At 48.4% G+C, this 20,240-nt stretch overlaps 7 protein-coding genes and 1 non-coding gene across 8 annotated transcripts; 5 read left to right on the plus strand and 3 right to left on the minus strand.

Annotated features, from left to right (window-relative positions):
* Positions 1-106: 106 nt before the first annotated feature.
* Positions 107-187, plus strand: BC939DRAFT_t24. The gene has a single exon. It is a non-coding gene; the product is annotated as a tRNA-Ser (tRNA).
* A 237-nt stretch (positions 188-424) lies between these two features.
* Positions 425-1,693, minus strand: BC939DRAFT_473302 (uncharacterized protein; the record flags this gene model as incomplete). Its single annotated transcript, XM_051558340.1, has 2 exons — positions 425-493; positions 1,307-1,693. 2 exons carry the CDS (start codon positions 1,691-1,693, stop codon positions 425-427), a joined length of 456 nt encoding a protein of 151 aa, XP_051416730.1.
* A 1,738-nt stretch (positions 1,694-3,431) lies between these two features.
* On the plus strand, positions 3,432-5,975 carry BC939DRAFT_499182 (uncharacterized protein; the record flags this gene model as incomplete). The annotated part of the gene is made up of 2 exons (XM_051559913.1): positions 3,432-4,157; positions 4,260-5,975. 2 exons carry the CDS (start codon positions 3,432-3,434, stop codon positions 5,973-5,975), a joined length of 2,442 nt encoding a protein of 813 aa, XP_051416731.1.
* Positions 5,976-6,136: 161 nt separating this feature from the next.
* BC939DRAFT_438017 (uncharacterized protein) lies at positions 6,137-7,108 on the minus strand. Its single transcript, XM_051553784.1, has 2 exons — positions 6,666-7,108; positions 6,137-6,526 (listed from the first exon to the last, which is right to left on the minus strand). The coding sequence occupies exons 1-2, from the start codon at positions 6,880-6,882 to the stop codon at positions 6,234-6,236; spliced, it is 510 nt and encodes a 169-aa protein (XP_051416732.1). The 5' UTR covers positions 6,883-7,108; the 3' UTR covers positions 6,137-6,233.
* Positions 7,109-7,185: 77 nt separating this feature from the next.
* Positions 7,186-8,269, minus strand: BC939DRAFT_489487 (uncharacterized protein). The gene is made up of 2 exons (XM_051559418.1): positions 7,853-8,269; positions 7,186-7,756 (listed from the first exon to the last, which is right to left on the minus strand). The coding sequence occupies exons 1-2, from the start codon at positions 7,973-7,975 to the stop codon at positions 7,343-7,345; spliced, it is 537 nt and encodes a 178-aa protein (XP_051416733.1). The 5' UTR covers positions 7,976-8,269; the 3' UTR covers positions 7,186-7,342.
* A 140-nt stretch (positions 8,270-8,409) lies between these two features.
* BC939DRAFT_406406 (aldose 1-epimerase) lies at positions 8,410-9,866 on the plus strand. Its single transcript, XM_051552851.1, has 5 exons — positions 8,410-8,644; positions 8,763-8,804; positions 8,906-8,976; positions 9,084-9,331; positions 9,432-9,866. The coding sequence occupies exons 1-5, from the start codon at positions 8,517-8,519 to the stop codon at positions 9,798-9,800; spliced, it is 858 nt and encodes a 285-aa protein (XP_051416734.1). The 5' UTR covers positions 8,410-8,516; the 3' UTR covers positions 9,801-9,866.
* Positions 9,867-10,136: 270 nt separating this feature from the next.
* Positions 10,137-12,691, plus strand: BC939DRAFT_224183 (uncharacterized protein). The gene is made up of 10 exons (XM_051550806.1): positions 10,137-10,195; positions 10,313-10,475; positions 10,576-10,685; positions 10,777-11,258; positions 11,368-11,426; positions 11,524-11,740; positions 11,862-12,000; positions 12,101-12,241; positions 12,351-12,440; positions 12,557-12,691. The coding sequence occupies exons 1-10, from the start codon at positions 10,165-10,167 to the stop codon at positions 12,583-12,585; spliced, it is 1,461 nt and encodes a 486-aa protein (XP_051416735.1). The 5' UTR covers positions 10,137-10,164; the 3' UTR covers positions 12,586-12,691.
* Positions 12,692-15,017: 2,326 nt separating this feature from the next.
* On the plus strand, positions 15,018-18,866 carry BC939DRAFT_224169 (uncharacterized protein). Its single transcript, XM_051550805.1, has 4 exons — positions 15,018-16,688; positions 16,787-17,207; positions 17,318-17,658; positions 17,750-18,866. The coding sequence occupies exons 1-4, from the start codon at positions 15,144-15,146 to the stop codon at positions 18,815-18,817; spliced, it is 3,375 nt and encodes a 1,124-aa protein (XP_051416736.1). The 5' UTR covers positions 15,018-15,143; the 3' UTR covers positions 18,818-18,866.
* The last annotated feature ends 1,374 nt before the right edge of the window (positions 18,867-20,240 follow it).

A 20,240-nucleotide genomic window follows, 5' to 3' on the forward strand; every position in this document is an offset into this window, starting at 1 on the left:
TGCAGATAGGGAGGGTGTGCAATTATAGATATGTATGATTAAGGGGTATATGCAACTGAAATAGTTACATGTAATATATATTATTCCATAGATATCAGCAATAAACGTCAACATGGCCGAGCGGTTAAGGCGTGAGACTCGAAATCTCATGGGATCTCCCGCGCAGGTTCAAATCCTGCTGTTGACGCTATATTTTATTTTTCTTTTGCGGAGACCAGCATTGTCGTTGAGAGACCCTAATCGACAACCTCCTCTAGGCGTTGTGTGAACATATGAAAGGTATCCTTTTTATTTTTTTTCTATTTCAAGAAACGAGAATGGTACCATGGTACCTATGGATTAGTGTACTTGTGTACTTCTATCTGCGAGGAATAGCGATGACTATTCTCAGGGTGTTCCTTAACAGAGTGTTTATGACACTCATCTATGAAACCGTAGAGAACGGGTATGAGCGATCCAGTTCATGGAACGCATGCTTGGTTGTAAGGGATAACTATACATTGCCAATTTTCAAGTATCTATTATGCTATTATGCTGTTGTTGTTGTTGTTGCTTTTTTCACTGTGAGCACGTAGAGTAGTCATTCTATGAGACACTTTTTTTTTCTTCTGCCGGAAGCAAGTTAATGGTTCCCTGTTTATGATATGCAATCTCTGAAGCAATGGTTATCAGTCTTCGAGACTCATCCATTTTCAACAGTATGGAGCATGGTAGCCGCAACCACGATTTTTTTTCTGTCCTTTACAGCATAGCATGATAGTAAGCTTATATGCGTGTTTTTTTTTTTTTTTTTTTCAATAATGAGAGGCTGAGGTTGCCAGTTAACGAGCGTCGTAGAACGCCTTTGGTTTTTGAGATATAGTTTGCAGCTTAATTCTCCACCACAACACTCAGGCTCAAGAGCATCGAGCATAGTCCGGCTCTCACTTCCAATACGATTCTTTTATTTTTTATTTTTTATTTTTTTTATTTTTCCCTGGAAGTATGAAGAGGTTTTCGGCACCAGTAGATGATGGACGCGTCCCAGAATGGGGTTGCCCAGATCACGAATATCATTTAGCATCCTCAGGACAGAAGGTTAGGAGCATACGGAGGCCAAGACCTGGGTACCGTTTTTTTTCATGTTTGACAAATTGGAGGACCATGACATTTGGAAATGACCTATCTATTGACGTATCTATTGACCTTTGCACCAGGGATAGGCTGGGCAAAAGGGCATGTCGACGGAGGGTGAAGGGGTGTCTTATTATTTTTCAGTTGAGTGCATAGTAAGCTATAGAATAAACATGTGTCGGCCAGTGTGTACCTCCACGAAGGTAAAGGTGAGTGGATTGAGGTCGGATGTCGCCAATTCGACAAAAATAGGAGAATTGCGGGCGGTTGGATCGGGAATCGGTCCAACAAAGGGAATAGACCAAGGGCCTTCCAAGAATTCGATACATGACAGATAAGATTCTCGGTAAACAGGTCGATTACAATAGACACCTTGAAGCTCTTGATTACCCTCCTTCAGGCCCTGACCTTTTATTTCCTTTTTGTTCGTGTAAGCAATAGACATCCCAAACTGCTGGAGCAGAGGCCAGGAGGCAAGAGCGAGAAGTACAGATGAATGGACAATTGGACAGACAGAAAAGCAGACATGCAGCCATAGAGGAAAACAGAAAAACAGACAGACAGACAGACGGCATCTCATGTGCAGGGCTTAGGGCAGGCATGTCAAGTGAAGACGCTCGGGCCGAAGGTTGATGAGCGTGGGCAGAAAAGAGAGTTAAAAGCGAGAGCAACTGCTTTTGCTTGCTAGAGAGAGAGAGAGGATGTTCTTTTTGGACGTTCCATCGATCCATTTTCCCTTTTTGAATTATTTGGTAAAAATAACAAACAATGGACCAACCCTGGTGCAAGTCAGCCCCCATGCGGACACTAGACTTCCTGACTAAAAGACACCCCAAAACTGGAAGAACAAATCCAACTGGGCAAAAAAAAAAGACATGCAAAATCGAACGGTCTACATGGAATATCTAGAGCCCATGCACAATATTTTTATTGTGGTCTATTCGCTTATTCCATGAGAGTGCGAAGACAGAGAATGCGATTGTACAGCGTGTAGCCTATGGTCCGCGTTCCTTTACAGTTTGTGTTCTAGGCGCTGCCTGTTGTTGTTGTTGTTGTTCCTCGTGATGTATGCGTGTGTGTATTTTTTTTCTCTTGTGGTCCATGATGCTGTGGATATTGTTGGTGTTTTCCTGTTCCCTTGGGGTTAACGAGGAATGCGTCCACATGGACATTGTGCGATGTATTATTGTTAATCCGAAGCCCCGCTCACAGTCTAATTTCTGTGACGACGAAACAAGCTGAAAGAACTAAGCTGACTGCATTGGGTTGCACAGAATCTCAGCTTATAATAGAAGGGAGAGAAGGGGTCCATTTTAGCTTTCTTTGAAGAAAGTTAGTTTACATTGGATGTTGCTTTGCCTTGTCAAGGACAAAGAGGAACACGATGAAGAAGGGCAACGAGCAGATATAAGCCAGAGCAAAGGGCATGTGCAGCGAACGAAACTGTGATACCTTTTTTATATATGTTAAAGTCGAGGAAAGAGAGAGGACAAATTCACTGCGCTACAATAGTCTGCTTACGGGATGTTCAGTATCTATTTTGGTCGATCGTGGCTGCGTGGCATTACATTGAGCTGCGCTTGCATTGCAGTGGATCTGAATGGGGACAAGGGGATGCAGTATCGACAGTGTGTCTCTAGGGTGCAGCGACAGTGAGTTGAATGTTTCGTGAGTGCGAGGGTGGATGGTGTATGGGAGCGTTGTGTGTTAAGCGAGGGGCGTGTGGACACAAAATGATATATCCAATTCAATCGATTCCCCGGGAAATGATTCGCCCTTTCCATGTTACCGAGGGTTGTATTTGTGGTGCTCATATCTGATCCATCCATCCATCCGCAGACAAACACGCACCCCTCCCTTTCCCCCTTCTTCCCCCCCCGCCTCCCACTTTCCCTCTCTCTCTCTCTTTATTTTTTTTTGTCTCCTCCCATCTTTTCCCTCTCTTTCATTGATCCCCTCCTCATACTCATCTCTCATTCACTTTACTTTTTACATTTCACTTTTCACTTTTCACTTTCCACCTTTCACTTTCTTCTTTTCACTTTTACTTTTTTACTTCTGCTGTTTTAATTCTCTACACTGGAAATAATCGTTTTTAGACAAGGAAGGCGACAAGAAAAGTGTCCATCCCTGCTCCAATTGCTCATTTCGGCTCATTCCACTTTTCACCCGCTCATTCCCCACTACGCACTACCAACGACCGGCTATTGCTTCTTCCTTGCACAACAACAGCAGCTACTACTACTACCACTGCTACTACTACACTACTGCTACCACCCATTCTTCCACCGCACTAAAGTACTACCTTGTCCATTGCCATGACTTCGCAGCATTGGTCTTCACAGGGAGAGCACCGTCCAGATCCCTCGACTGAGCACCATCCCTCATACGCTCACCATAGCCATCCACAGCCATCCCCATACCCACACCACCCTCAACATGCCCCTCCCCACTACTATCCCCAGGGTTATCAACACCACCACGCCACATCGCCGCCCACCCACCCTTCGCACCATCCCCATCCTTACTACTCATATCCGCCCCATGGACCTGCACCCTATCCTCCACCCCCACCACACCCTTCTCACATTGTACACGCATATGCACAGCCAGCCTACAGCCAGCAAAACAATAACACCACTCGCATCAGCAATGGAAACGGAGCACCGACTTTGCCCTTCGAGACAATGTCTTCAGCACATCCTGGCACAGCCACAAGGCCCAAGGCGACCTCTACAACGGCTGCTACAACCAAGACCTCCAAGGCAAAACCGGCGCCAAAGACTAAGACTCAGCAAAAGGATATACAATCCTCATCATCCGACGCCAGCAAAGCATCCTCAGCTCCAAAGACACCAAAGGTATTCCGCTTTGAGGGTAGCATCTCCTCAGAGTCCTTCAAAACCACAAAGTCCTTTGACCTCGCTGGCGTCAACATCCTCAACCGCAAGCCCCTCGATACCAAGGCCGCGCTCGACAAGCTGCAGCGTCGTAGAGAGACCCATAACCGTGTAGAGCGCAAGCGTAGAGATTGCATCAACCAGGTTCGTCCCTCATCACCATCGGCTTCCTGATGGAAGTGCATACGTACATGTTTGTCCTCATAATGCTAACACATATATTCATGTTCACTTGTCTTTATATAGTTGATTGACGATCTGACAAAGCTGCTGCCGACTAAGCATCTCGAGGAGGCAACCTCGAAATGCCACCGCGTCAATGTCTTGCGAGGAGCTGTGAGCCACATCAAATTTCTTAACGAATCAAACGATGTTCTCGCGAAATCGATTCGAGCCATTCATGGCGAAGACGCTGTCTTGCCTATGCCTGCATCAGAGAAGACAAAGGCCGACATTGCGAACAAAGAATACTCGGATTCTATGGATGTTGACGACGATGACGATGACGATGATGGAAAGGTGAAGGGCGAAGATGAGGATGAGGATGAAAGGGAGAGCATGGACGAAGATCGAGAGTCGACTCGGCTTGACACTACCAATTCGCGGTCAACTTCGCCCTCAGAATCATCTCGATCGAAGCCCTCAGCTCCAACAAAGGCCTCTTCATCCTCTCCAAGGAAGATGGCCCCGCCTCCAGTCATTGTCACGAATGCTCCTAGTGATCCATCGCAAAAGGCGACTGAGCCCACCAATGTCTTCAGTCTAGAGTCTCGGCCCAGGGCCAACTCATTCGCATCATCCATCAGTGACCAGATGAGCCCCAAAACCACTTTTACCGGCTCCCCTATGTTCCCGCCCTCGCCCATTTCGCCATTGCCCTATGGACGCTCAGGTCTCTTTCCATCTGGCGAAGACCATGTCGAAAGTGGCTCAGGGGCTGAGAGAGACCAGCGTGCACAACTTTCTCCTTTTATGAGCCATTCCCCTATGGCTTCGCCCTCGCCCTCTTTGCCACCAATTTCGTCCTTGGCTATCCAGTCGCCCTCAGGGCACATGGATTCCTCCGCCAGGGAAGACCAGTCCATGCACAGCACCGGCGCAAGTCCCGGATCTTCGTTTTCTGGACGCCCTCATCGCGGAGGCGCAACTCTGCCACCGCTGACGATCCCAGAGCCCCACCATCTGCATCCATCCTACCAGCAGGGTGGACCCGTAAGCAGCAGCAGCAGCGCCAGCAGAGGCGGAAGCAATAGCAACAGAAGCAGTCTGACGCTATCGCCCCATTCTTCAGATCAGCCTCCCATTTCGCCCTTCATGCTCTCGCCCATGCTGTCCCGTTCACCCTCGGTGGGGCCCGTATCGGCTTCGTCGCCTGGCAACTCGCCCTATCCTCATTGGGCACAAGACGGGACTCCTTCTCCTCAGCCTTATGCGCCTCATAGTTTTCCCTTCGCGAGCCCCTATGCTCATCCCTATGGATACCCACAGCCAGGACAGTCGGACCCCAATCAAGGAGCCCCGTCACAGACAAAGCCTCGACCAAAGTCTTTGCAGCCTGAATCGATCTTTATCCAGGAAGAGCCCTGGAATGCGCAGAGGAAGCGTAGCGCGTCAAGTGTGTCGGGCAAGGGCCCTCGAGCGAGTATCCAGGACAAGAAGAGGGCCGGCGACTTTGCTGTTTCAGAAACAAGTGACCCTACCTCGCCAACATCGTCTATCACGTCCACGCTCTCATATCCTGCAAGCCCAAATCCCAAGAAGAGGACTCAGCTAGTCACCTACGACGAAGGCGAGGATGAGAACGCGAAGCGGCCTAAACAGGTTGAATACGAACGCGATGGCGAAGAAGCAGCAGAGGCTCATCAGCCAGATAGCGGAGTTGTAGTGGTGGTGAAGGCGCCTGAATCTGAAGATCAAGATGCTGCTCATACACTGACAAATCTTGCGCAGACCGCTGCTTAAAACAGCTTTCCCCCTCTCCCCCCCCTCCCTCTCTCTCATGTAAAAGTTACACCTATCAACAACCTACACTCCTTGCTTTCCCTTGTAACAATACTCATTAATTCATTACAGAAGAAAAATAATAATTGTAGCAATAAATGTGCCCAGTAATCGAACAAGCGACCACCAGATAGTGTCGTAGAAAAGTATATATGGAGTTGAGGTATGCATTGTCTCTATTTAGGCCAGGGCAAAAGTATACAAGGTGATTTTCCCGTTCTATCGCTTCATGCTGGCAATCATCTCCCGGATGCCCTGGGCGACCAAGGCATGATCCTCATCCTGTTTTAGGCCGCTCATGACGATAGCGCCGACGCAACCGACATCCTTGATGAGCAGAGGGAATCCTCCACCGTGACAGGCATAGTCGGTCATGGGAACTTTGTAGGTCTTTTCCATCTCGGTCTCGCCCTTGGAGGCGAGCAGGCGTCCAATGTAATAGGAGGAATGTTGAAGACGTACGACCGTGTTGGCCTTTCTACGGATCCAGTTCTCATTATCGACCGTTGTGCCTGCAGAAAGGGAATTTTTTTAAGAGGGAAATGTTGAGCGCAGCGCTAGATCGGGGTTTGGTCATTTCACGATCCATCCATGAAGCTTTAGGTCTGTCGTTCGTGAAGGTAAGGATTCTTTCTTTTTTTGTTTTATTACCTTCCATAGCATGCTGGAAGAGAACCTGTCCGTTGCGACTGATCATGATGGTGACACCCTTATAGGGGCCTTTGTCCTTGACGAGCATGACAAGTTTGAGGCCGAGGTCGAGGGCATCGCTGTTGGTGAATCTTGGGAAATGGAGTTCTTTTTCTTCCGCCAACAGGCTGGGCAGCAGCTTTGCGGCCTCCTCACGTTGTTCGATAGACAGTGACATGATGTGTGGAGAAGCGACGTATGAGGAGTAGGGTCTGGATGGATGGGTGAAGAAGGTGATAAGGGGGATAGGAAGAAGAAGGAGAACAGAAAGAATGTTTGTGGATTTTACAATATAGAGCGTCCGTGTGTAAATATGTGTGTGTGTGTGTGTGTGGGAGGGGGAGGGGTCTAGTCGTCCACGGATTTCTTGAACGTTGATAAGGAAAACCTTGATTCAAGGGAAGACCAAGAAGCAACTCTAGCACATAACAAAAGTCACGTCATATCTACGAGTAACCATGACAACAACTCCAATTCCTTAGCTGAGATATAAAAAATGTACATTAGGATTAATAGTTATGATGATGATGATACTAGTTAAAGGATGAGGAGGGTGTTTTTGGAGTGGTGTGTATGCTCTTGATAGATTTATCATGCTGGGTTGGTATACGAGCATGGATTCTTGACGACGAGAAATTCTAAATCATCATCAGTCCCGCAAAGAAAACGACGGCGAGGGCCACTGTTGACTTGACACCCTTGTCCTGCGAAGAAGTCGCCCCACTGGGCGTACCAGTGGGCTGGAACTGAAATGTTCCCTTGGTAGTCGAGGGAGTTTCCGAGGACGTACTCTGTGTGGTTATGGTCGTTGTCGTTGTCGTCGTTGTAGTCGTTGTAGTCTCCGAAGTGGTTGTGGTGGTTAATGTTGTGGAGGTCGTTGTAGGACTGCGGGTCGACGATCTTGAGGAGGTCGACTCTGAGGAGCTGGAAGTCGAAGAACGGGTGGTGGAATGCGTGGTGGGCGAGGGCGAGGGACTGAAGGGATTCCCACAGACGCCAAAGGCTGGCTGGCATCCTTGACCGCAGTGTAACTCTGTCTGACCGCAGAAGTCCTAATGAGTGAGCGAGGAATGTGTTACACATTAAAACGAGGGTCAACAGATGATAAGACAACAGTATTATTCTTTAATCTATCATTTTTGACATACCGCGGCCGAGCAGCAGTAGCCAGGACTACAGGCTCCGTTACCGGGTCCACATAGCTGAGCAGAGACAAGGGACAGGAGTGCGATGCAGACCAGGAGGATGGAGATGAATGAGTTTTTGAGCATGGTGAATGAAGAGAAGTTATGAGGAATGAAAAGAAGTGAGGAAAGAGAGAGGAAGAGGGAGAGGGAGAGGGGTGAAAAACGAAAAAGCTTACAAAAACCATAGACCTTTCGTCATATCCAACGGTCGATCGTCCCTGGGGGCGAGCATGTCCCTTGTATGCAAAGCTTTATCACAGCCTGGTTCCCAGCGAGGATTTGTCCCGTTAATTGGGGCCCGGTCGTATGCAATGGAGATGATGGTTCCCCATGGAGTCGAAGCTCCATACAGGGCTAAGCTGCAAACCTAGCCCTGAGCCCCACACACATTTTCCCCACATTCCTGCACCGTATCTTATCTTCTCATCGATCGCTCTCATTCCAAATGGATCGGCTATAGCTCAATGGGTAACAGTGTGGTTGAACTCAACGTCATGCAGCAGCGGTGACTGGGCATTGGACACTTCTTTTCTCTCACACCCTCTCTTCCCTCGCTTGTTTCCTCATTCCCATCCTCATTCCCATCTTCATTCCCATCCTCATCCCCACCCTATTCATCTCAACCATGCCAGTCTCCCAGCAGAGCAACAAGACAGTCCTCACTCATCCCTTGGGTGCTTCGGCTGAGGTCCATTTCTTTGGTGCTACCCTCACCTCTTGGAAGGTCGCCAGCGAGGAGCGCATCTTTCTTAGGTATACAAAGGCTAGAGATCAATATAACAACCATTGCTCCTTGCTCCATTCCTTCCCTTCCGGATCTCTTTACCTAACATGCGTCTATTTTCCTTTTTTTAATTGCAATCGGCCATAGCGAAAAGGCCGTGCTTGACGGATCAAAGGCCATTCGTGGAGGGTAAGAGCGCGATATGATCAGATAGACCTGATTGCTAATGGATCGCTTTATATTTCGTACTCAATTCCACGCTTCTATTTCTCTCTCGGCGGGTTCTTCAGAATCCCGCTTGTTTTCCCAGTGTTTGGCAAGGGCAAGGCCCCTCATGTCACCGCCAGCCTCCCTCAGCATGGTAATAGCAGCATACCTTTTTTATTTTCTATTTTTTATTTTTTGGCAGCTTATTTTTTGGCAGCTGTCCTAATTTTTTTTTTATCTCCTCCTTCATTGCTATGACAGGATTCGCAAGAATCTCGCGCTGGAGGCTCGTCAACTCTTCTGAGGACGCGCATACCGTCACAGCCCAGTTTGGTCTGGATCACAACATGATCTCGGAGGAACACCGCAAGATGTGGCCCTTTGATTTCTCCCTGGTTTACACCGTCAAGTTGGGCGCAGAGACCATCGAGACCCATCTGAAGATCCAAAATACTGGTGATCAGGCCTTTGATTTCAACACACTTCTGCATACCTACTTCTTGATTCCTGTAAGTTTATCGTCGTCTTTTCCTCGCAATTGACGAAGCACTGTTCTGTTTTTATGCTGGTTTGTGACACCCTCCCCCCTCACAAAATATTTCTATGTAGGATGAATCTAAGGTCCGGGTGATTGGACTGAGCGGTGTCGACTATACGGACAAGGTTCAGCAGAAGACCTCCCGACAGGAAGGCGAGGTCGTGGTCCGTGGCGAGGTTGATAGTGTCTACGCGAATGTCCAGACGGCCGACATCCAGATCCAGTACGGTGGTGAAGATGGAGGGGTCCAGCTGCACAGGAATGGAGTGAATGATATCGTGGTGTGGAACCCCTGGACGGAAAAGGCCGCGGGTATGGCTGATTTTGGAGATGAGGAGTATCATCGGATGATTTGTGTCGAGGCTGGACAGGTCGCTGAGTTTATCGCTCTTGCTGCTGGTGGTTCCTGGGAGGGCAGCCAGGTTCTCAGTCTTTTGTGAATATGGAGGCGTTGACAGGATGGTGGTATCGGTTGATTGCTTTGACCTGTAAATAAATAAAAAAAAAAAAAAAAAAAAAACCGCGATGAATAGTATACACGTTATATTGATGGTTAGCATGTGGTATTTGGCTGTTTTGTGGCCGTTATGACGCGAAGGCGCGCGCGTTGCTGTGCTGTGTCCGGAAAACCATGCTCAGGCGCGTTTTTTTTTTTTTTTTCGGTGGCCCACGCGCGCTTTTGATTTAATTTAATGCACGTGATGAACGCGTACTTTTTTTGTTTTGATTTAAGCACCTTGTTGCCATCGCTCGCTTCCATTCATTCCTTCGCGCTCACACAAACACATCCAACGCATCATTACCATGACGGATATGGATGTCGACCATGCCTCTGGTATGTTCGTCTCACCAGCTGTAGCATCAACGTCATTCTAGGCCTGCTTCCATCAACCCCTGAGATCAAAACTGTCTCATTGATGTTCCTTTTCCTCTCGTACTCACTTTGTAATAGCGACCAGCAGCAGTCCAGAAGTAACAGTGGAGGCAGGACAGTCAGAGGGAAGAGACAACAGAGATGAATTAGAACAGCTCTTTGATCTGGATGACAAGGATGTGCTCAAGGCAGAGAACCCCTGGCTGTTAAAACCAGCATCCGTCGAGTTGTTCAGCGCCAAGTAAGAGTCATTTTCAGGGATCGACTGATTAAACTCAGCGAGAGGCATACAGGGATAATGACAGCTTACTTGACGAACTATACTATCCCGCTATTGCTAGAAATGCCGGTGTTGATGATCTCGCTGGAGACAGCCCTAGGCAGTACATGCTCTTCTATCGCCATTTCTTCCCTGCGAAACCCTACTTCCAATGGCTCAACTACGACATCTGTAAGTGGTCATTGATGCAACTCATCACTGCATAGAGGTGTCCAACTCATTAACATTACTGAGTATTGACATTCATGTTTTTTTTTTGCAGCCCCTACGCCATCCAAGTCATTTATGAATCGCGAGTTCTCATTTTATCTTACGGACAACACATTTATGAGACACCAGTCGTTCAAGAACCTGGATGAATTCAAGCAGGAATTAATTCGTTTATGCCCCACGAGGATCGATCTGGGTGCCGTATACAACATTCGACCCAAGGATAAGAACATGGTTAGAGCTGGAGCTCTAGTAGCTGTGTCGAAGGAGATGGTCTTTGATATCGATATGACGGATTACGACGAGATCAGGACATGCTGCTCGGGAGGTAATGTCTGCACAAAGTGCTGGGAGTTCATGACGGTCGCATTAAAGATCATTGACGCAGCCCTGCGGGATGATTTTGGGTTCAAGCACCTGCTATGGGTTTACTCTGGACGTCGTGGAATCCATTGCTGGGTCGGAGACGAAAGGGCACGCATCATGACCAATGAGCAAAGAAAGGCGATTGTTTCGTACCTGGAAGTCGTCAAGGTAAGGACATGCGGATCAAATTCGTTGAGGACGTCGTGGGTCTCTAGTGATGGACTATGCTTATTCATCATTACTTTTTTTTCTTCCTCCAATGCTCGATCACTTGTAGGGAGGTTCACAACAAGGAAAGAAGGTCAAGCTGCCACATGTTCTCCACCCCTCATTAAGGTACGTCCCATTGGAATGCAGGATGTGCATAACATTTTGGGGGTATTGTTCTTAACAATGTCTAACCCTCGTAAATTCGAAACTTGTGTGCGATAAGCCGGTCTTATGAGATCATGCAGGAACATTTCAGGAGTCTCGCGTTCTCATCCCAGGATATTTTGTCAAAACCAGAGAACTGGGAAAAGGTTCTAGCCATCATTCCGGACGAGGCTGTTCAGGCAAAGATTCGGGCCGAATGGGAAAATGCACCTGGTCGCGCATCATCCCAAAAGTGGGGCGATCTCATTGATATCATTGGAGACGCCATTGCTAATGTAAGTGAGCGCATGCTACAAGATATGTTGAACGAAGATATCTTTTATACCTTCTCTTATAAGCTGACCGAGACTAATCATTGCCATTTTTATTTATTTTTTTCACGTACATTTCATCAAGTCCCCCAAGAAGAAGCAGTTGCTGGAGAACGTTCCTCGCGATATCATTTTCCAGTACACTTATCCTCGCTTGGATGAAAAGGTCTCCACGGATATAAAGCATTTGCTAAAAAGTCCGTTGTGTATCCATCCTAAATCAGGTAAAAAATCGCGCTGCCTCCATTGCTGCGGCCCACTATCTAATATGCTATTTTTGAAATAATGCATGGCCTAATTTCAAATCATCCCCACGTACGATAGGACGCGTCTGTGTGCCGATTCCAATTGAGACCTGCGAGGACTTTGATCCGGCATCTACACCAACAGTGGTGCAGCTTGTGCGCGAGTTAAACGAGTACGATGCAAAGCATCCTGCGACCGAAGATGGACCCAAACTTCAAGGTAGCTGATGGATCATGTATTTGCAGATGGAGTGATTATTACGTGGTTTAGCGACGTATTTTCCAATGGCCGCTAACAGCAGCGCCTTGATTCACATGATGTACAATAGATTGGCAAAAGACATCGCTGAAGGAACATGTGGAAGTATTTGAGCGCTTCGTGAAGGGCATCATGCGAGATATCAGGGATAAAAAGCGAGGTAAGCGACTGTTGCCTTGATGATCCCAGTGAATTTGTCGGTATGTCGGAACATCCATCGATGAAGGAGAATTAATCTGTTCTCTGATATTCTTTATATCATGTATATCATGCTAGATACAACCACCAAATCGTTAGACTTTTAAAAATGCACCTTGTTATCCCTTCGCCCACTTTGGAACGAAGAATTTTTTAAAAAAAAAACTACATAAATGAAAACCATCAAACTAATTCTAGCCATGAACCCCCTCACCGATCCTTCTTCGGGAACACCTTCTGATCAGGCCCCATCTGGTAGCCAGGCCGCGAGTTTGAGGCAGGTGGCTGCCCTGTTGTCCCAAGTAACAGCCATCCTCGGCTAGGCTGAGCCTTCTAGCCATGCTGCAGCTTTTGTAATACAAGCTGCAAAGCTCATGCAACAACTTGCATCTGATGGCACCAACGTTTGTTTCTCTTTGTGCTCCAGTGAAGTGATGAGACCCTTGTGCCATGTGTTGTTTATGCCGGTTCGGGAACTGGATGTCAAAAGAAAACAAAAACATTTTTAATTGTACGTTGCACTTGAAAAATTCCTCACTCCAGAGAACAAAGTTTGTGATTGAGGATGGGATAGAAGTGCCCTCAAGTATTCAGTCCAATTGAAAAATAGAAGAATATAAGAGTTTAGGGTGGCATACTTCTTGATTATTTCATTTTTGGCCACATTCATTCTTGGACCACCACTGCCACATTCATTGTTTTCCAGCAGTTTGATAAGTGGGCACGCGGCAAGTTATATATTTTTTTCAATTGGGCTGAATACTTGGGGGGCACTTCCTCCCTTAATCCATACCATTAGCCATTCCGACTGAGAGTTGATGTGATGTATAGCGATTTTTGACGGGGTCGATTCCATGCGCTTGCTCAGCTTGACCGTCCTTTCTTCTGTTTATGCTTATTTATGAACACATTGGTAAAGGTTATGCAATCGGTGGGCTGTTTTAAGTAAAGAAGGAGGCCTGTGGGGTAGTGACACACTGCGCGCACTTTGAATTAAGACGAGACGTGGGGGGGGGGGGGGGGTTGGGCCCGATCATATCTTTTTTGCGCAAGAAGGGCTCTCAAGACGAAGCTGACGTCGCCCCTTCCCATTCATTCGGCCCCCTGAACGCGTCTTTTTCTATGCGGTTTTGCATATAGTCTACTTTTGTCTAAACTCTAAGGCGGTGGAGACGCTTGCGTTGCCGTGGAGAGATCATTGACAGAGGAAAGGTGCTGGCGATGTACCGCTCAAGGGCGATGTAACGGTGGTGAGGGAGACCACCGGTTCCTTCGATTGATCTGCTGCTGCTTTGTCATTTTATGAAAGACAGATCGAGTAAACCCTAATTGGTGTTTTGTCCGACCCCAATTAGGCAAAGGTACAAGGTGTCTCCACAAGAACAAAAGTGTCAAGCGACACGCGTGCAACATTAATTGTTATTCTGCGTTTCTGAAAAAAAAAAAAAAAAAAAAAAAAACAGAGGGCGAAGTAACTGCAACAGAAAAAAAAGGAAAAAAGAAAAAAAAAAAGTAGAAGCTCCAGCTTATGAAATGTAAGCCGGAGAAAAGAAGATTCGACCAGCCAATGCAGAAGATAAAAACGCCATCTGCTCTTTTGGAATCTTGAAGGTTCTTTGCGTAAGGCTCATGATGGACGCGTGTTTTACTTCATGAATGACAAATGGGTCAGATCCAGATGATGTTGCACTGCAATGTAATGCATTGCACACAGCGATGGACGATCTGACCCGGCATATGTTATCCGGTGGAACGGAAGTGGGTACGAGGCTCAAGTGGTAAAACGAGATCTGAGTATCCTTTATTCAATGAAAAACAAAACTGTAATTCATAGCCTGTACATGCCCTGCAACCTGCATGCGGGTCCAGGCCTCGCTTCATTACCCCTGCCAAGGGGAGAGGAGGGGAAAGGGGGGGGGTTATTAGCAAGCGTGTCAATAGAGTAGTTTTACCTTGGTATTCTGATATCGATGTCGATTTGCCGATTGTCAATGTCGATCGTGGAGCGACAGGTGGATAGTTCAGTTGATAAAATTGAGTTGCATCGTCTCCGTTGGCGGAGAAAAGAAAAAGCAAAAAGGTACATAAGACACGGAAAAGAGAGTAGGCTGAGTTGATGGATGAGCCTATTCATCTCCCAATATGCTCAGTAGGCTGGTTTGCTAGTGGAGGCTGTATGGCATGATCCGTGTAGTGGCCCTTTGGTGCTCCCATTGCTGCGAACTGCGCTTTGCGGATGTTATCTGTTGCGGCATAACCCTTTAAGCATAAGGCTTCCGTCCTTTTCTATTTGACCCATCCTCGGGTCGACTGCAGTCCAAACACTCACCTTCTTCGCTCCATCACACCTTCACTCCACTCGCCTCCTCCCCGTCCCCTTCCCTTCATTCGAATCTCCCCCATTCTCCACATCCACACAGCCGATCCTTCCAGCCTCTTCCCTACGTTCCTTCATATTATTATTTCCTTTTTCGCCGACCGACTGAATGCCTCTTGGGGAACAGGGCGCACTTCTACTGTCAGAACAGTCTCTTTGAACCCCAGACCACAGTCTACATTCACACCTTACTTCAGTAGAAACAGCATCTCAAGCAGCACCACGTCGACATCATCTCAACTCACTCCCCTCCCCTTCCCCTGATCTTTCTGATCCCTCTTGACGACCATGGCTGATCCCGCTCCCCCGACCCTCGGCATCGCCTTACCCCCTACTTCTGTCCTCAAGATCAGAGATGCTTGTCTCCCCTGTCGTAAACAGCGCTCCAAATGTGACGGACAGCCCTGCTGTTCAAGGTGTGCTCGTCTCGAACTTGAATGCACATATGTCGAACTCGTCAAGGCGCCCACGCCCGCCAAGAAGGAACCCTGGCAAGAGTTCCTTACCACAACAGGCGCCAAACCAGAGGCATTAGAAATCCCACCCATCGAGCTACTCAAGGACCAGACCGCACCCCTCCAGGATGCCTCGACCTTCCCCTGGCAAAAATCAAAAATGAGCAGGCGCAGGAAGCAGACCTCGACCGCCAAAAAGTGCACCTGTCCGGGGCCCCCACCAACAACGACCGATCCTGCTGGTCAGGATCCCTCCAATACGCAGGGATCATCTCCCGCTTCTCCAGCTCAAGGACAGGATGGCGCCACATCCAATGATCCTTCAGATTCATCAGCAGCGGCTTCCCTAGCACTCTCAACTGCACAATCATCAACATCATCGCCAACAGGAGCATTCAAACGCAGGGGACAATCGACAATAGGCCCGTGCCGAGTGCACAATCCACAAGCTTCCTCAAAGTCTGCCCGATCTGTCACACCTGGACAATTATCACCCGCAATTCTGGGTGGTACTGGTAGCTCGAGCGTCGTCGGCAGCTCCGCCAGCCTTCGACATCGTCCGCCTCAGTCAACCGAGCCAATACAGCTGCCCTCATCTGTGATTGAGACCTCCGAGAAAATCAATAGCCTGAGCCAGAAACTCTCTCGGCTTTTTGTATTCCCAGATATGCACCAAGCGCCACAAGCGCCTCCACCACAGCTCGAAATCCTGCAATCGCGTGCGCTTTCTCCAGTACTCCAATCGCATCTTATTCAGCTCTATCTCGCCCAATGTTTACCCAGCCAACCCATCCTGGATGCACCGACGTTCCTGACTCAGCTGGCAGCACAGGAGTACTGCGCACCTCCGCATCCGCTCATTATCGCCGCCATGTGCGCGGCTGCAGCGAGATGCATCGACGACGCGGATGTTGAACGCCTATGGGCGGAGCAGGACCCACCACTGCCTAACCCTATTTATCCCAGTTTTGCAAACGGAGAGCCCCATGTGCGCGCAACAAGGGATATGATCTGGTCTATTGGAGAGTATTTTGCAGCCCTCGCCAAGGGATATCTCAGGACGCAACTGCCGCTTGTACAATCACCTGATCGCTCAGGAGGGATGGGAGACCCATTGACGGTGGTGCAGGGACTGATCATGATTTCTACATGGGATGCTTCTGTGGGCCGTCAGCGCGAAGCCCAGGCTTGCGCCGCTCTCGCCCTTCGAATTATGATCGCAGGAGGTTGGCACTTGATGGATCATCCCAGCGGCGACGGATGCACAGACAGTAGGATCAAGATGTGGGGCACGCTGGAACGCGAGCTGGCTCGCCGTTGCTGGTGGTTTGTTTGGATCGCGGAAAAGTGGACTGCCGCCATTTTGACACAATACGTGGTATGTTTATCGTGTACCAGGGTCCATGGCTCTTGTTACCTTGAAGGGACGGATCCTTGATTATTTACACTCACAAGCGCCCATTATTTCCGTCTTAGACATTACATCTCTCGCTGTGCGAGACATTATCGCTTCCACGGGAGTTTCGATTCGGAGACGTTAATGATCAAAGAACTGTACTCTACTTTCAACAATCGATCCAGGCAGCCTACCTATGTGGGGCCATTATTCAATTGCACTATCACCCGTTCGAAGCAGAGGATGGCACAGATTATGACCATGAGGCCAGCATGCACGATGTTCAACTTCTGGAACAGCGCTTGCTTGAGATCGACCAGCATCTGGAAACATGGTCCAACGCCATTCCGGCAATATTCAAACCGGACTGGGGTCAGGCAACTGATGGCGATACCACGACTGGATATGAGCCTGTGGGTTCAACGCAGTTTTTTCACGCAGGAGGGGATTGGTGGTGGCGCCATGCGATGGGTGGCATGCTCGAGCTGAACTACCTTGGACGTAAGTGCTCTCGCTCCGTATGCATGCATGCATGTTTTTTTTTTTTTTTTTTTTTTTGGTCCGCATCTTGTTAAGGATATATTCATTAACGTGCCAACAATATTTTCCAGTTAAGCTGTTGCTTCATCAACCCCAACATGTGTTCTCAAAGGCACCGTCGCCGCTGTCTCGGTTGACGCTGGCTCAGTTCGCCAATAAAATTACATTGACGTGCGAACGGCTATGGCAATACCCCACGACCCGACCAACGTTTTACCATATGGCAGGCGCTCTCCTTTGGATGGCGCTTTGTTATCAGCAGGAGAACACGCTTAGCGAGAACCCCAGAATCCGTACGCCCGCGTGCTTGAACATGCAAAAGAGTTATTATCTCATCAAGAAAGCAGGTCGGCTGGTCCACGCAAACGAAGATGAGCCCTTGACAGAACTCGAAAGTACAAGTGGTTCAACGGTAAGAATTTGTCTCACAAAGGTGCTTCCTGTATTGGTGTGGCTAAGTTTCGGTTTATTCAACTAACATTTGACCATTGTTTTTACCTTAGCATGTAAAGAATGTGCCATTTTTGCGCCCCAAGGACGAACAGCAGGTCAAGCCCATGATGGAGCTGTTTAAGGAAATGTTCCCGATAACGCGTCAGGCATTGCGCGACAAGGGCTTCGGTCTACGGACGCAGCCTAGCGCCACATCCAGGGTCTCGTCCAGCATGTTGATTCAGAACCCGAACAGCTCTACCACTATCGGCACCATCACTGCATCTGTAGACTCCATCGGCCCAGCATCAGCAACGGCGTCGATTTCTGCAGGTGCAGCATCGGTGATGGGCATTAGCTCATGCTCCGCATCGAGTTATTATCTTGCTCCGTTGACGCCTCCTGGAACGTCGAGCGCATCGATTGCTTCGCCCATGACCGAGTCGATGGGATCAGCGCCGTCGCCTTCTCCGCCGCCTTGTGCACAGGTGCCCTGCGCTGCTGTTGGCGGGTGTACTATGGCTCATGTGGATGCATCTCAGATGTATCCAACAGCCTTGGACCACAGCTTACAGCAGATACAGCAACATCAACAACAGCATCAGTATCAGCATCAGCAATCACAGCAACAATATCAGCAGCAGTGCCAACATCCACAGCAACAGAAACAGCAGCAACAACACCAGCAGCAAGTTGGTTTGTTTAATCCCCATGTGCCTCTGGGTCAAATTCACTTTGATCATACCCAGGTACAACATATCCATCAGCACCAAGAACAACATCAACAAGCATACCCAGTACATCCTCAACAGCAGCCGCAACAGCAGCAAAAGTCTATACATCATCGTCCACTACAGCGACATAATTCATATACACAACCATCACAACAACAAGGTGGTCTATCATCCCCAGGTCAACAGCAGTTCCAGTTGACACAGGGACTGCAGCCGTCGTCACCGGTCACTCAGCACCAACAACAGCAGATGCCTCAGCATGTTCCTATGGCCAGTTTGACGGACCCGTTAAACTCCATGATCAATATGAGCTCGGATCCCTTCAGCTCCATCATTCAGAACGAGCCCAATGTCCTGTCGTCGCTGATAGATTATTCCGAGTGGTTGAACCATTCCTTGGAGTAGTACGTATAGGCACAGGTAGCTATTATTCAAATAAAAGAGGTTCTCTTTCTATGGTGTCCCCACGTGAGACGTGAGACGTCGAACACGTTCCCTAGGGGAACTTCGTCCTACGATTTTTTTTTCCGTAGTCGTGCCTTCTCTCCAGCCTTTCCCTCAAACCAACCAATATCCCCAACATTCCTACTCATCAACACCCTGCACTCTATAACAACACCATGCCTCGTTATGATGACCATGAAGACGGTGAACTCGAAGATGGCGAAGTTCATGATCGTGATCCATCCTTCCGCCGTGGAAGAGGTCGTCGCGGCGGCAGTAGTGGAGGCCGCTCTGGGGGCGATCCCGGTCGTGGCAGGAATAGTAGCGGCCATGGCAACAATCACTCGAGACATCATCACGAGTCTGTAGGACGTCCAAGTCAGAATAGTTTTGGGAATCATAATGGGAATGGAGGTACTCAGCATCATCACAATACCGGCAACAACAGGAACCATCACCATAGTAGTAACAGCAACAACTTCAGGCATCGCAACAACAACAACAATAACAACAATAACAACAGCAACAGCAGCAACAGCAATAATATTAATGGTAATAATAATCATAGCAAGAGTCATCATCCTTCGAACGACCCCCAGCATCGTCGACCGATTCAGCAGCTGCCAAGACGGCCAAGTTATGATGACCCTGACCAGTCTAGACAAAAGCGGGTATGTAGGAGCAAAATGTTGCGCCTTGTTGTTATATGATTTTTTTTATTGGATGAATTGTGTGTGGATGCAGGGGCGTATCATTTTGAGTGTGTTAGTGTGTTCTTTTTTAGTTACCCAACTTTGTCTCTTGTTCCACGCTTCACACCTCATGACAACTATACGAAAACATAGATGCGAACGTTTAGTCCGGACGGCAGCAGTGATAAGGGCGACATGCGCCGGCCAAGAAGTCCGTCCTCGAACCACCCGTCTTCTCCTTACAACTCCTCGTCGTCGTACCAGCAACAACAGCAGCACCAGCGGAAAGCGCTTCCGCCGCAGGTTCAAATCCTGCCTCCGTCGTCATCTTCGTGGAAACCGGGTTTTAATCGACCACAACAACAACAGCATCAGCATCAGCATCAACACCAGCATCAACAACATAAGAACCATGGCAGCAACAATAATGTCCATCATCGCGGTGACAGGAATGGTGGAGGTAATAAAAACAACAACAACAACAACAGCAGGGAGAGGACCAACTCAATAGACCAATCGGCGTTCGAGTCGCGAAAGAATCAGCTTCCCGTAAGCAGCAGTAATGGCAACGGCAGCGGGAAGCACAGCAGTAATTTCGTGCCTTTGGGGCGGCGCACTTCCATGGGACACAGCAACCACAACAGCGGCGACAACAGTTTCAGGTCACCGACACCGGACATGCGTTCGCTGAG

The sequence above is a fragment of the Gamsiella multidivaricata genome (genome assembly GCF_025024155.1).
Source record: "Gamsiella multidivaricata strain RSA 2152 chromosome Unknown BC939scaffold_5, whole genome shotgun sequence".
Taxonomy (NCBI): domain Eukaryota; kingdom Fungi; phylum Mortierellomycota; class Mortierellomycetes; order Mortierellales; family Mortierellaceae; genus Gamsiella; species Gamsiella multidivaricata.